A 15,337-nucleotide genomic window follows, 5' to 3' on the forward strand; every position below is an offset into this window, starting at 1 on the left:
CACTGAGAACCCAACACAGGTCAGCCTGGAAGTATCATCAAATGAAACCTTTACACCACCCTAAGAGCTAAGCCGTTTGGTTGTCTCAACATTAGATGGTTTAGAAAGCAGAGACTTGAAGATTAACAGAAAACCTCCCTGTTGTCATGAAGTAACTCCACTGTCTCGATTAGAAGAAACTAAAATGTAGATATGCGGATGCAGGTGGTGGTAGAATAAGACCTGCTTCTCATGAGAAGATAAAGCATGTGTGAAGGTCTGAGGTCTCAAACCTCACAGAGTTTCCACAGCCCGCACAGTTCTGAAACCAACCCAGAGGAAGGACGTGCCGAACAGAAACGCCAAATTATACGACATGCTGGGCAAGGCCGAGGTTTGGTCACTTCCATTCAGTTAAGGCGCACACTGAAAAGACAGCACACCCATGTAACTGTCAGCCACAACCCAGAACAGCAAGAGCCTTCAGCTACACCATACAGAAAAGACAGACAGATTCAGGATTAAGCAGGAAGCCCAGAAGCTTTTACAATTTGCACCTGCTAAGCAAAACCGATTCCCAATGCAGAAATGAGTGCTTAAAAAAAAAGACATGAAGCATTAATTTCCAAGAAGCAGATACTACTAGCAACCCACTACGTTTTTTGATAAATACGCCACCTTTTAGTCTTGCCTGACTAGGGCCATCGAGATTTTAGGGGACTCTACAGAAAGAAGTAACATCTCAGAAGGATGAACAGGTTGATAGGCACACTTAGGGCACCCTGAACCTCGTATCTAGAACCCCTTCCCCTCTCACAGCCACATTTTCAGCCCTTGCCTTAAACTCCTGTGAATTTTAGACTGGCAACAGAGGAAGGATTATAATGACAAAGGAGCCTTTCGGCAAACTTCCTAAAACACCACAAATGGACCATTTTGCCTTTTATCATAATATGGCAAAGGTACTAAAATCCTTGATGTGTTTTTTAAAAAAAAGGGAGGCAGGGTTGTTCTGGACACGTGCAACATTGCCGTGAAGGGATAAGAATCATAGTGAACATCTCTGCTCCCCCCCACGTTTTTGCTGCAGGTAGTACCGTCTGGGCTCCTTTCCACACAGGCACGGAGGAAGAAATGGGGCCCCACGCCCCCAGAACAAGAAGCACCCATGTCCCTTCAGAGCCAGAGCCAGGCCTGATGCAGCTCACCAGAAAAGATCTCGTTCTTGTCCTCTGTTTACAAACAAAAAGAGCGAGGTTTATATAACCAAAAGCTGTTTGCTTTAAAAATAATTGCAACATTTCAAATTGTTCCATGAACTGTTCCCAGACAGCTGCATCTCTAAAAGAAATCAGCAATGCGCTCTGAGAAGCAAAACGTCACTGTACGGTTCACACCCGGCTCTGAACCCCGTTCACAGGCGTCTGCCCTCCGCCCGCCGAGGCCTCCTTCCAGACAGGCGCCAGACGCAGAACAGCCCTCTGCTCCCCTTTCTGACACCCCACACTCCTCCGCCTTCCCAAACCTTCCTGAGGACTTGCATCGATCGTGGGTGCCTTCAGGAGTCCCCCAAGCCTCACAGTGACGTGTGGCTCTAACCTCGGACACGGCTGAGCCCGTGCTGCACAAGCTGGCTTAAGATGGGGACCACTTTTCCTCCACGCTCTCTGTGGCGAGAGGCAGGCAAAGGTGGGCTGATCCAGCCGTAAATGAATGGAAGGACAATCTCAAAGCTGACCAGCCGGACCACCGGGGCCAGAACCTGAAACGTCAAGCCAGCACTCTCCCGTGAGGCTCCACTGGATTATAAAACGACGGGAGTTTTCTGTTCAAATGCAGTGGCCCTCCCATGGGTCTCCTAGACTAAACTAGCTCCATGCCCCGTTTCTCTGCTTATTTTAATGCTTTCTTTCTATGGTAGAGCCACTTCTATTTCTACTCTAGCTCCTGAGACTCTGCCTGGGACCGACGCAGGCCCCTACAAAGCAGAGGGATAGCTCCGCATGCACACAGGGATGGGAGAAGACGGGAAGCCACTGTCGCAAAGAAATTCTGGCTTATTCCTGTGTTAAGCGTGTTAGTATATAATACCATCTTGTTTTTAATAATTATTTTTATTTTTTTGAGGAAGATTAGCCCTGAGCTAACTGCTGCCAATCCTCCTCTTTTTGCTGAGGAAGCCTGGCCCTGAGCTAACATCCGTGCCCATCTTCCTCTACTTTATATGTGGGACACCTACCACAGCATAGCTTGACAAGTGGTGCCATGTCCACACCTGGGATCCCAACCGGCGAACCCAGGGCCGCTGAAGTGGAAGGTGCGAACTTAACTGCTGTACCACTGGGCAGGCCCCTTTAATAATTACTTTTTACTGAAGAATGATATAAACTTTAATATTTTAAGAGTGGCTTAAGGCATACTTATTTAATCAAGTACCACAGTGTCTACCATCAAGACAATCTGAGGACATTACTCAGAACATCCTAACCCACGACCCATCTGAGGCAGTGACATATTTTAAGATTTACTAAGTTATTAAATTTTTTAAAAGATATAAAAATCTAAATTCCAAGTTGAACAAGATATTATTTTGCTGGAGAGAAATGTCTCTGTTTCTCTCTCCTCACACACACACCACAAATCCAGGCTGGGCCTTGTAAAGGAGCCTCTGCAATTTAAGAAACTCTCTTCTAAAATGTGTGACTAACAAATAAGAAAGATGGCTTACTGATATTTTCTATTTCACGTCTGTACTTTGAAGAAACTCAAACTGCCTGCTTCTCATGAAGGCACTGGAAGTGCACACGCTTCCTCCATTTTCCTCATAGAGAAACATATTCACCGAAGTGACAGTGACTTGCTGAAAGTCAAAATAGGTCTGGGAAGTCCATCTCTGTGGTTTCAAGGGAAGGGAAGTCCACCTTAATGATTGAGTAAAGTGTAATAATTCCATAGCAATAATATTTTAGCAAAGAACTCAAAATTTGGATGAAAGAAAAGTCAGGCAAGACGGGCTGGCACGGGCGTCCAGAGCAATGACAACACAACCTCAGCTCTCCTGGGCGGTGGGCAGCGACCTCCGTGGGCTGACAGGTGAAGAGCACCGCCCCACACCACTGGACGGCTTCCTACCCCCGCGCCCAGCCACGGCCCTGCCGTCGCGCAGCTGCGATCAGGTCTGAGGCCGCATTACCTTCTGAGTCCCTCATTACAGATCCTCCACAATTATAGATAAAGACATGCTGGAGGGAGAAATTTAGCGTTTCAGGCTAAGTCTCTGTTCTCACAATGATGCAGTGCCAATCCTCAGCGACCCGGAACCACGACGACGACCACCACCCAGTGCACAAAGTCACGAGTCCCCACGACACCCCTCTGAAGGGGTTACCACCATCCCTGTGTTAAAAAGGAAGAAACCGAGGAAGAGGATGGTCAGATGACCTGCCCATGACCCCTCAAGTAGAGTGGCAGAGCTGGGAATGGGACCCAGGCAGCCAGACCCCAGAGTCCCGGCACAAAGTAATAGGTCAGCATTATCCCTCAAGAATCGGGGAGTTGATTTTGAGCCCAAGACCGTATGGCTTCGCACATGCTTAGTTTCAATATAATCTTGAGGGAAAAAAGTCAAAGATCTTTCTCTTCCTGAGGGACCAGGCCCACTCAATATTGCCTCCTGCCCATTCACTTGGGTCCTGGATTTTACGGCTTTGCGGATGCCAACTGCGGGGAGGAGAAAAGAAAATAGGAGATCAGGTGTGCCAAAGGTAAGCCCCAGTGACAAAGCATCATATCACAACTGATGGCACCACCAAACCTCACAGGCACCAACGCAGCTCAGAGTGCCTCGAGGAGCTGGGCACGCAGAGCCAAGGAGACTACTCTGAGGTGATGTTCAAAGCCATAAACGCAATTAACACGCAGAGAAAAAACGCAGAGGGAAGGAGCAGAGGCCACCAGACTGAGCCCATGGACGAGTAATATCTGGGAGGAGAAAGAAGGGGGTGGGCGCTGGGGGAGAAAGATTAGCCCAAAGTGTTAGTGTCATACGAGGCTCCAGCATCGGGAGGGGGTCCTGCTGTGCCAAGGACCTTTAGACGGAAGAAACACAGGGAGCAGGGACCTGGTGAGGAGAGCTCCCAGTCATCAGGAAAATCTCTGGGAAAAATATATAATTTTCTACGAAAAGCTTTATTATTTACCCGAAATTGACCTTTCCTCATCTTGAGGGCAAGGAGGGAGAGGAAGGCAGGGTGGCAGTGAGCGAGGCAGACAGAAAGCACGCTGGCTCCGGCACCATTCATGCGTAAAGTGCGTCAACGCCTGAATCGGGGCGCAGATATCTGGCCGGTCAAGTGCACTAAGATCCACATCCACCTCTACTCCCTTCAGGACATCACTGGGCAAAGTAAGTGCGTAAACTCACCAGAGTGAGGGCAGTAGCTTTACGATGTTCCGAGTGGTTTCCAGGAGATAACACCTGACACCCTCTAACTAAACCCACTAAGGCCGCCAAATGCAGGAGCACTAACTAGGAAACGGATCTAAGCCAGCAGTTCTCGGCCTCGACTGCACGCTGGAGCCACCCAGGGCGTATAAAAACACAGCCACCTGGCTCCCACCCGGAGAGAGTCTCAGCTAATTGCCTGGGGTGTGGCTGGGCTTGAGGGACATGTCAAAGGTCCCAGGTGATGTGAACACACTGCCGAGACTGAGAGCCAACGATGCTCCAGCACAGGGGCTCAGCAGTCGTTCCAACAACATGACCTTCTGCCCAAGGAGCGAGCCGTGTTTGGATGAACCCACCGGGGCAGTGGTGAGGGTGTCGCTGTACTAATTTGGAGCACTGCCATGAACAGAAACCAATCCAGCCGGAATGCAGGAAGCAGGCCACCAGGTCCTGTCCGGTGCGTCTGCCCATCAGAGTCAGGCCAGGAGCTCCTGAGAACCGGAAGCCTGGATTACAGTCTTGAGAAGCAGCCCAGTGTTTCTGCTACAGCCAATTATTATGCACGTTACTGCCACCCAAACAGGCCTTGCACTGGGGAGTGCGGACACTAGAAGAAAGGGCTCTTCTAGCTATGCCATTGGAAAGGACGGTTCTCTATACCAGGAAGCCAACTCCAAAAAGGCAGCTTTCATAGAATTTTTTAAAAGTCACAGAAGAAATCTTAAGATACCCCAAATCTCAGCACTCTAAACTTTAAGTATATCCCACTTTACTAACAACCCCTGCACAGTGCAGTCACGTCACCACGGGCATGCCGCTCAGCTTCCTTTCTGCTTGTTGTGTGACCCTCTGTTCACCTGCGTTATCCGGTCAGCGGTGTCAATTCTCGGAATTTTCCCAAAATTTGTTCCTTGACAACTATTTCTGAAGGAGCTTCAAGGACGAGGAACTACCAAATGCATGAGTTCTTGCTGCCAGAAACATATTACACTTCAACTCAAAATTCAAAGTGGCAACTAAAGAAAGAGAATCTTACCGATTCTTCCTCAACTGGTAAAGATACTAAGGAGAACAGTATTCAATGAACACAGAAAAACCATCCAATGCCATTTAAATTTGTGAACAAGTACAATTCTGAGTATCTCAAGAGCTGAAATATTAAAGAGGCAGAAAGCACTAACCCACTGAAGAGCTGGAGAAACTGTAAAACTGGACTTCGCAGCAAAGAATAAGCCTGAACCCTACATAGATTGAGCACACAGCAGCTCAGCCCAGCGCGGTGATCAGGCGTCCAGACTCACAGAGCACTGTAAGCGTCTTCAGGACCCGAGAACCGATGCTGAGTATTCGGCTTGACAATACAAATTGTGCCAACAGGAATTAACAATCAAGACCATAACACAAGCTATATGACCAATATTTCTAGCTTTCTAACTGAAAAAACATCTTTCCAAATTCTGGAAAGTCGCATCTCAAGGGATTAGAAGGCAGACGTAACAGGGACAAGAATTTGGGTTGACGTGGGCTGTGCCGTACTATGGCGCTTCTGTCCATAATCAGCTTCAGAATGCAGGCTCCACAGGAAATAAATACCATGGAAAAAAGAACAAAGCAGCTGATGACCTTAGAGCCAAATAAAAACCCCCTTACACCTGGGTTCCGGGAGCAACACTCCCTTCACAGGTTTTCCTAATTCAAGGGTGCTACTTTTACATAGCTTTACTCAAAGAACTTGGTGGAATGGCTAAAAATTCAAAACAAAACCTAACAACATCAAGTGTTGGCAAGGATGTGGAGCAGCCAGAACTCAAACATTGCTTGTAGGAATGCAAAATCATACAGCCACTCTGGAAAAGAGTTTGCCAGTTTCTTACAAACATGCATGAGTCAGCAATCCCACTCCTAGGTGCTTCCCTTAGATAAATGAGAAAAATCTGTATTTACAGTAGCATTATTCATAACTGCCCAAACCTGGAAATTTCCCAATGTTCCTCAATGGGTGGATGGGTTAACAATCTGTGGTACTTCCTCACAATGGCAAATACTCAAATGACTATTGACACACACAACAACACGTTTGAATCTCAAATGCATTATGCTTAGTGAAAAAATTCAGATTCAAAAGGTTACACTGTATGATTCCACTTTCATGACATTCTGAAAAGGCGAAACTAGAAGGATGGCCAACAGCTCAGTGGCTGCCAGGGATGAAGGTAGGAGGAGAGCCTGACCAACAGCGGCAGCCCGAGCGAATTCTCTGGGCTGAGAGAACTCTTATGGACCATACTGACAGCAGTAGTTACATGACTATACATTTGACAAAACTCAATGAATTGTACACCCAAAAACACATGAAATTTTTTGTATGAAAATTAAACAGTAAATTTTAAAAAGAGAGGAAAATCCCTCCGCCTATTCACGGATTTGAAAGTTTTCCTTTCACGAGCAAACTGCGGAGGGCCTTCTAAACTGGCCGTCTCTGCCTTGCAGTCGCTCGCCCATCACTCACGCACAGTCTGGTGCCTCCCACGCTCTCGCACCAACTGCGAAATCCTCTTCTGGGGATCGCCAGCGACAACCTGGAACCACACCCATGGCCCTTTCCCTCTTCGGTCTCTGAATCCTTGACTGCTCTGTCTGTCTCCTGCGGCGGGTGCCGCACTGCTCAGCCTGGCTTTTCCTATCTTTCCAGCTTTTCTGCCAGCTCTTCCTCCTCCTGTGCTCGCGACATGTCTCACCCCTTTTCAGTTTCCCTTTCTAGGCTCTGCTCTCATGGCTTCCGTCTTTATTCCCTTAGGGAACAAATCCCAGAGTCCTAACCTCTATTGTTCTCCTTCACTCCCATGTCACTCTTGTACCTCCAATCGCCACGTTTAAAACAGATTTTTCTATTTCTCCCACCAAAACCAGGTCCTCCTCATGAATATTTCGTGCCACTCATACGCCAATGAGCCAAACTCGAACCTGGAGTATAATCTTCCATGCCACTGTTTACCTGCACACACGCCTCTGTAGAATCCTGAATTAATCATTCTCTTCCCATTTCCAATGCCTGGCTAGTTTTCTGCAGGAAACTGGAAGCTTGTCTGTATGTTACTGGACTCTTCCTTAAATCCATCTTCTAGCCTACACTCTTACTTCAAATTGAGGACCAGCTGGGTAGATCTCCAGTTTTCACTGATCTCCAGAGCTGTGGCTATCTGTCCAGCTGTGCGGATGCTCCTCATGCACTCTTACCACCCCCATTTACCCTTCCCAAAGCAGCAACAAGCAACTGGAGAGAATGACTTCCTGGATGGAGGGGCTGGGCATTCGTTAAAGGCACAACTGAGCTCTTCTGCTAGAGCCTGCAAGCAAGCTTTCAAGATTCATGCACCCAGAGTTAGCTAACTCATCACGCTTTAGTCAAGATACGTTATTCTCAAGAATCATCAACAGTTCCCCACTGTCCACAGAATAATGTGCCAACCTCTTAGCTTGACCTTCAATCATTCCACAATCTGGCCCCAACGTATCATCATTCCTAGTTGATCTAGGACTTTTTCACGTCAACGCTCACACGAGTCAACATGACTAAAATTTGGCTCTTTTCCGTATCTGCAGCTTTACTTTTAGCACCTTAATTTTTTTCTCTCTTTCCTCCATCCAACATTACATATCATTTACTTATTTTTTAAAGTTTAAATTAATTACTTTACCTAGTATGTCCTCCCTGATGAACAACCACAGTGAGCAGTAACTCTTTCTTCACCAAACTCCTCATGCCTGGCAATGATTGGTTTGTGGGTTTTATTGTCCCTGCTAAATCCAGGGATCCCGTCATCAACCTTCCAGCCACCAAAACGCTTAACATATGAAAGGTACACATTTCTTGATCAAATTATTCTGAGCCTCAATATTTTCAATTCTTACATTAATATAATGAGATTTGAGTTAAAAAAATAACTCCTTTCGAATGATTATTTTTCACACATCAGGAGGCAAAGATGTTGGAATCTTTTTAGAGAACACGCCAATGTAAATTAGTGTTTCACACACATGCATAACTAGTGATATCAGATAAAGGCATGCTTCTGAGCACAACTGCCTGGTCTAATAATACGTCTCTCCTACTTCGCAAGATGTAAAGGTACGACTAGCCACAAGACAATGGGATGTCGTCCAGTCACCTGAATGAAGCAGTACGAGCTTTAGGACCTGAGTTTCAAAAGGGAGAAGTTTAATCTGAGCCCCTCTCTTACCACTTTTATTTGCAGATATTTGTAGACTCTCAGAGCTAAGAGAGACCTTAAAGATCATTTTTTAACTTGGAAAAATGCAGTGAAGGGTCATGACCAAGATCGCAAAGAAAACCCATGTTCTTTCACGACACGGCCAGCCAAGGAGGGAAAAAGCCCAGTTCCAGGTCATCTCCCCCAAAAGAATATCAACAGAATTCACACATCACAGGTATTAACTTATTTCCTGTGCCTGAAAGTGTTATCTCATGAATTACTCAAAAGCAGCTTTACCTTTGGTCTAATTCAGTAGGCTTTTTAAAAAGAAGTTATCAAGTTGGGAAGTCAGCTGTGCACACGCACCTTCCACAGCTCTTGAGCACGGGCATAAAATTAAATACAGAACGCCGGGCAGGGGCAGTTTTGTGCGTATCAGTCACTGGACTATTCGAAGTAACAGCCTGAAAAAGCACTCGATGTCCTCTGGTGGTGAAATTGAAAATGTGTTTCCAAATGAACTATTTTTTTCAGTTCCTTCTTACCTTTGGCTTTTGAAAAATACATCAAAAGAATAGAAATAAAAAATTTCACCACAAGTAGTGTGATTTGACTACCTTCAAGTAGAAGATAAATATGTGCTGACAGAAACATGGTTTTTAAGTGTCAGACTTATACAGTACCTTTCAATAGTCTTAACAAACATTTTATAGGTAACAGGTTTTAAATATATGGAAAACTTCTTAAGTTGTTAAAATTCAATCAATCCTCAGTTGTCCACTCAAAATATTGCTACCTAGACTTAAAAAAATATATTTTCACCTTTCTTCTATCTTTGGCACCTGCTCACACAGGTGCTTCTGAACACCAAAGAGCTAGAAAAAGAGGAAAAAGATGTGGGCCAAAAATAAGGTGGTTAAATTACAAAGTACAATAATTGAAAAGACTATATATAAAATTTGTCTCTTAGAAACTGTAGTTCCTAGGCAAAAGTATGGAAGAATTGTTTAGTATAATGGAGACAGCAGCCAATTAAATTCCCGTCTTCATAAAAGAAAATATGTCACTGACAGCCACATGGGTGATTTGCATACCAAAGGTCAGAAGCAGGACCAGTTCATTAGTTAACGCTCTCAGGCACTGACTATGCTAGTCTGTAGTTCACTTACATCTGAACGAGTTCATGTGTAGATTCTAGGAAGCGTTTATTTTTCTGAGCATAAATTGGTGCGTGTTAACTCACTGAAACAATTTTGTTTCAGAAGCAGTTACTTCGTGCGGATTAGACGACAAACCATTTGTACTCACTATGAGGATGCAGCCATTGCTCGGGGGATCTGGATCCCCAGCCACCAGGTTCCCCAAAGCAATTATGAAAGCATCTCCTCTCCCCACCCCAAACCAAAACAATGATCCACCAACCTTCCAAACACATTAAGTCAAAATAAACCGCGTACAGGAAGCGTCATGACTTCAAAGTAAACAAGTTCAAGACACCTTGTCAGATCCAACCTCAGGTGTTTTGGCTGGAGAGATTAAGTCACTAGACTTTAGGTCCCAAACTCTTCGTGGCAGAGCAGACACGTAACTTGCAAAGACTGTTACAGCTTTTCCGGACGTTTCACACTAAAATAAGTATACCATCTAAGTCGATAGTTCTTTTTTGGCGGAGGTGATCCACACATTCAGGAAACAATTGCTCCCGATTATGCGTGTATAGGAGCAGAAAACATAGTGCCTTGAGGAGCCTGCGATTTAAACTCTTTTTAAAATCACCGCCTCACCGCCCCATCCCAAGTGCAGAAAGGTACCAGAAAGTTCACCGGCCAAGAACAAAAGAAGGGGACTAGGGAGAGGGGCGGATCGGCAAAACAGCCTCCCAAGTCTGGGAGACGCGCGCCCTGTCCCCAGTGCAGACGGGGTGGGGGTGACCACCCGAGGCGACGTGCCCCCGTGGGCAGGCGACCGACTGAAAACACGGACTCCGAGGGCCTCGGCCGACGGCGCGCCCGCGCCCCGCGCCCCCAGCCCCGCGCCCCGGCCGGCGTCACTGCGGGCTCCCCGCGCCCCCCGCCCCCGGCCCGCGTCACTGCGGGCTCCCCGCGCCCCCCGCCCCCGGCCCGCGTCACTGCGGGCTCCCCGCGCCCCGCGCCCCCCGCCCGCGTCACTGCGGGCTCCCCGCGCCCCCCGCCCCCGGCCCGCGTCACTGCGGGCTCCCCGCGCCCCGCGCCCCCCGCCCGCGTCACTGCGGGCTCCCCGCGCCCCCCGCCCCGGGCGCCCGGCCGGCGTCACTGCGCGCTCCCCGCGCCCCCCGCCCCGGGCGCCCGGCAGGCGCGGGCCCGGACGATGGCCCTGCGTCGCCCTGGCCGCGGACTCCCCGGCCGAGAAAGGGTCCCCGCACAGGCGACCCGGCCGCAACAGCCGGCAGGTGGAGGGAGCGGCCGGTTTGGCTCCATTTCCTCCTCCCGCCCGCGCCCGGCGGGCCTCCACCTGTTGGGGAGGGTCCAGGTGGAGCGGCCGGGCGGCCCTGGACCGGGGCCGAGGTCACGGGGGGCCGGGACCGGGCGGACGGAGGGAGGACGCAGGGAGGAGGAGGGCGCTCCGGGCCAGCCGGCCGGGGCCGCGGCCAGGCGGGGGGGGAGGTGGGCAGGGGGCCGCGGGCGCCGGCAGAACACCCGCCCCGCTCGCCGCCGCCGCCCCCCTCGCGCCCACGGGACCGCGGCGACCCCTCCGCACGGTCACCTGTTTCGCTGTGCACCGCGCCGTCGCCGCCAGCTCCCAGCTCCGCCATGGTGCTCGGTGACGCGGCCGCTCCGCCCTCGCGCTCCGCTCGGCTCCCGCCGGCCCCCGCCCGGCCCGCGGGAGGACAGGTGAGCGCGGGGGAGGGGCGAGGGGGAGGGCGGGGCGAGCCTGGGGGCGGGGCAAGTGAGGAGGCGGGGCGCTGGGGGGGCGGGGCGAGCGCGGGGAGGGGCGGGGCGAGCGCGGGAGGGCTTGGCGAGCGCGGAGGGGGCGGGGCGAGCGCGGGGAGGGGCGGGACGAGCCTGGGGGCGGGGCAAGTGAGGAGGCGGGGCGCGAGCGCGCTGGAGGGGGCGGGTCGAGCGCGGGGAGGGGGCGGAGCGAGCGGCGAGGGCGGGGGGGCGGGTCGAGCGCGGGGAGGGGGCGTGGCGATCTGGGTGGGCGTGGCGAGAGCCTTGAGCGCGGGGCCGAGCGCGCCCCCGCGCGGGCAGGTGCGGCGTGGCTGGCGGCTGGGCCCCGGGTGCAGGCGCAGCGGGCGGGGCCTGCACGTGGGCTCCGAGCTCCGGCACCGCCGCCTGCTCCCCTAGGGCTTGGGGGCGGCCACGCCTGCGGCTGGGGACCCGGACGGCCCGAGGACCGGCCCGGGGGAGGCGAGGGCCTCGGGAGGCGCCGTCTCGGCCTCTCCGGGCCGGAGCTCGCGGCGGCCGGCGAGCGGGGGGAGCCCGGCGGAGGCCCAGCGCGGGCCGGGTCCACGCCGCGTCGTCCCTCCTGCGCTCCGGGGCGCCGTGGCCGGGCACCTGTCTCGTCGCCAGGCCTCTGTCGCTGGTGCGCCCGGCACACGGGCGGCGACACCGGTGCCCAGCGACGGGGCCCCTCTTATCCCCGGTCCCCGTTGGTGCCCGCGCTGCGACTTCGGGCTCGCTGCGCGTAGCACGCGCCCAGCAGCAGGCAGCGATTTCTTTAGAGACACCGGTGATAGCTAGGGAGCGACCAGTTTCTGCGCCAGCGGGCGATAAGCACAGAACGCCGAGCGGAACGAGCCCGTGACCCGGAGGCCCCGACGGAGCGCAGCCCCGGACGCGAGCGGACCCCCAGTACCGGGTCCTGCTGGGGTGGTCGTTCTCCCCCCGCGAGTGAAAATGCCGGCCCCGAGCCCAGGAGGGCCCGTCCGGTTCTGTTTTCTGGGTCACCGGTGCCTGCGCAGAGGCTTTGACCAAGGGCCTGGCGCTGCGGTTGGGAGTTAGGGGTTTCCTGGAGCATCTCTACTGGATTAGGCAAACTGATCATTTAGCTACTGATCCCCCTGAATCACATTCCAGTCACTCCCGTCAGAGTGCTCGTCAGTGAAAGTAAAGCACACGTGGGTGGAGGTGGTTTTAGACCCCAGCTTGGGCCTCAGCAAAGATATTTTTTACTATATTAAGGCACCGGAGTTCAAGACACTTTCCTGTGACACCGGGAAGACCCCCAGCTGAATTTGGAGAGGTGAACTCCCTGGGAGAACCTTGGCGAAGACAGGGGGTTTGTTTTCAAACCTCTGATTTACTGCCTACTCAAGAACAGCACTGGGTTCTTGCTTTGACCGCGGTTTCCCCCTAAAAAGAAGTCAAGCCTTATTGGTGTTTATGTTTGTGTGTGTCTGCTTATTTTGGGGTTTTTTTGTGTGTATGTGCTTAGCCCTCCTCCCATTCCTTTGCTGACTTATGTTTCAGACTGTCATGAATTACACAAAAATAAGTGCAATAAGAAACACGGAAGGGGGCCGGCCCTGTAGCGCAGCGGTTAAGTTCGCACTTCTGTTTCTCGGTGGCCCCAAGTTCCCTGGTTCGGATCCTAGGTGCAGACGTGGCACAGCTTGGCAAAAGCCATGCTGTGGTAGGCGTCCCACGTATAAAGTAGAGGAAGATGGGCATGGATGTTAGCTCAGGTCCAGTCTTCCTCAGCAAAAGGAGGAAGATGGGCAGTAGTTAGCTCAGGGCTAATCTTCCTTAAAAAAAAAACAACACATGGAAATCCTGCACTGACTATGTACAGACTATGCTTTCCATGCTGAACTGGGTGTCTGTAACAGGGTGGGCCTGAGTATGCGGGTGTGGATGACATCTGTTGAATGTCACACACCATCACATTGTACTTAGAACACAGGAGCCATCTCTCTTGAGCTCTCACATCCACCTCAAAGTCTCTCTGAATGGCCATGGTTCCCCTTTCCAGGGGAGAAGCTGGACCTCCTGACACCATCTGTCCCCCTCTTCCTCCTAGTCCCCAAATGCTGCTCCATTCAGGGGCTCTACCCCAACAACTACAGGCAGGACTCTGAAATCTATCCCCTTGACTTCTCACACTCCCAAATCTATTGTCATACGTTTTGTTCACCAAAGGTAATAGACCGAAGGCCTCTGGTGCCGTTATTGCCTTATTTTCTTTGACCAGCTATGGTCTTTCTTGCCTGTCTGTAAACACTTGGCAGGGTATGAAATCAAATTCCCTGTGACTATTTCTGCATCTGTCGTTCCCCTGGACTTTTCTGCAGCTCTCGATCCTCTGCTGGTCATCCTCCTGACCTGCACCACCGGCTTAGTGTTCCTCACTCTGTGGCTAGTCCTTTTGTCTCCTTTGGCGACTTAAATTTCTCCTCCCTCCTAAACCCTCCTAAAACCTTCCTCCTAAAATTTTAGGCCCAAACCTTTCTGTCTCCAGCCTGTCTCTCACAGCCCTCATTTACCATTATCTCCATCCAGGTGACCCCCCAGGTCCAGAATATACACCCTCGGCCTCAGTGCTGACATCCCCCCACACATCCTCATGGTCTCTGCACATTTCTACCACGATGCCCTGCCGGTAACTCAACACGTCCCACACCAGCTCCCCCTCCAAACTTGCCTCGTTTTGAATTCTCCGCTTACTCACTTCGGCTCAGCATCCATCCTTCCCTCTCCGTGTCCTCACCGCCCGAAGCATAGTTCCCAAATCTTGTCGACTCATTGTTTTTGTTCCACCTGCTCCCTTCCAACTGCTCTGTCCGATTGCTGTTCCCTCTGATTTACCCAACACAACTTCGCCAGATTAACCTCATACACCCTTCCCTTGCTTAGAAACCTTTAATAGAGCCCCCATTTCCTCACAGCTTAATACTCACTTCACCTCCCTCCCGGGCCTCTCTCCTACCCCATTCTCTTCCCACTTCCCAGCCAAATGTGAGTTAAAACTTTGTCTGCGCTAAGGCACTGTAAAACTTGTTCACTTTCTCCTGAACACCGTGCAAATCCCTGCTTTCTGGCCTTTGTCCTTGGCTCCCAGCCCTCTGTCCAGAGCGGCTTTCCGGTCCTGACTTCTTTAACCAAACTTCCCTCCACGGCCCAGGCTGAGGTCCCCCTCCTCAGTGACGCCCGTCGCCCCTCAACCTGCGCCGGGTTTCTGGGCTTGCCACTCGTCCAGCCTTTACCACAGACGAGGTGCGATTTGTCACTGCACATTTGTGTCTTCAATCTGATATGAATTACTTGCTGGCAGGGACTTTGTCTTCTGTTTCCCTGTCGGATGTCCTTAAAGCCTGGAGCCATCACTTATTTGTTTAGAGAACGAGGAGTCCGTGATGACTCGACCTGCACCGTCTGCATTCTGGACCTGACGGGCAGCGTCTCTCTCTCCTGCTGCCACAGTGCCTCACGCACAGTAGGCCCCCCAGCGGGTTAACAATAGCTCACTGCCAAACCATCTCCTGTGCCGGGTTAGGAACGAATGAAACAAAACATGCAATGGCAGAATTCAGAGAAAGAGATCAAAATGTGGTTAAAAAGAAACATTGGATCTACTTTCCGGAGCAGATTCGGGTCTTGTTTCTCTTATAAGACGGCCAACACCACCCACGTGTGACTGTTCTGTTACAAACCGTCTTCCAGGCTCAGCTCCGCCCTGCACTTCTCTGGAGAGCTTGCCTTGAGCCCCTCTGGCAGGCAGA

At 51.3% G+C, this 15,337-nt stretch overlaps 1 protein-coding gene across 14 annotated transcripts in view; it reads right to left on the reverse strand.

Moving 5' to 3' along the window:
- MAP7 (microtubule associated protein 7) overlaps positions 1–11,552 on the reverse strand; it is a 151,115-nt gene extending 139,563 nt beyond the window's left edge. For 4 of the 14 annotated variants that reach the window (XM_070225519.1, XM_070225506.1, XM_070225501.1 and 1 more), the window contains exon 1: positions 11,383–11,527. In XM_070225519.1, coding sequence (XP_070081620.1) covers positions 11,383–11,431 — 49 coding nt within the window. In that variant the 5' untranslated portion in view covers positions 11,432–11,527. Of the gene's footprint in view, positions 1–11,382 lie in introns of all 14 variants that reach the window. The other 10 variants (XM_070225518.1, XM_070225504.1, XM_070225523.1 and 7 more) reach the window with 6 other exon arrangements.
- Between the last annotated feature and the right edge of the window lie 3,785 nt (positions 11,553–15,337).

This window comes from Equus caballus, chromosome 10 (assembly GCF_041296265.1).
Source record: "Equus caballus isolate H_3958 breed thoroughbred chromosome 10, TB-T2T, whole genome shotgun sequence".
NCBI lineage: Eukaryota > Metazoa > Chordata > Mammalia > Perissodactyla > Equidae > Equus > Equus caballus.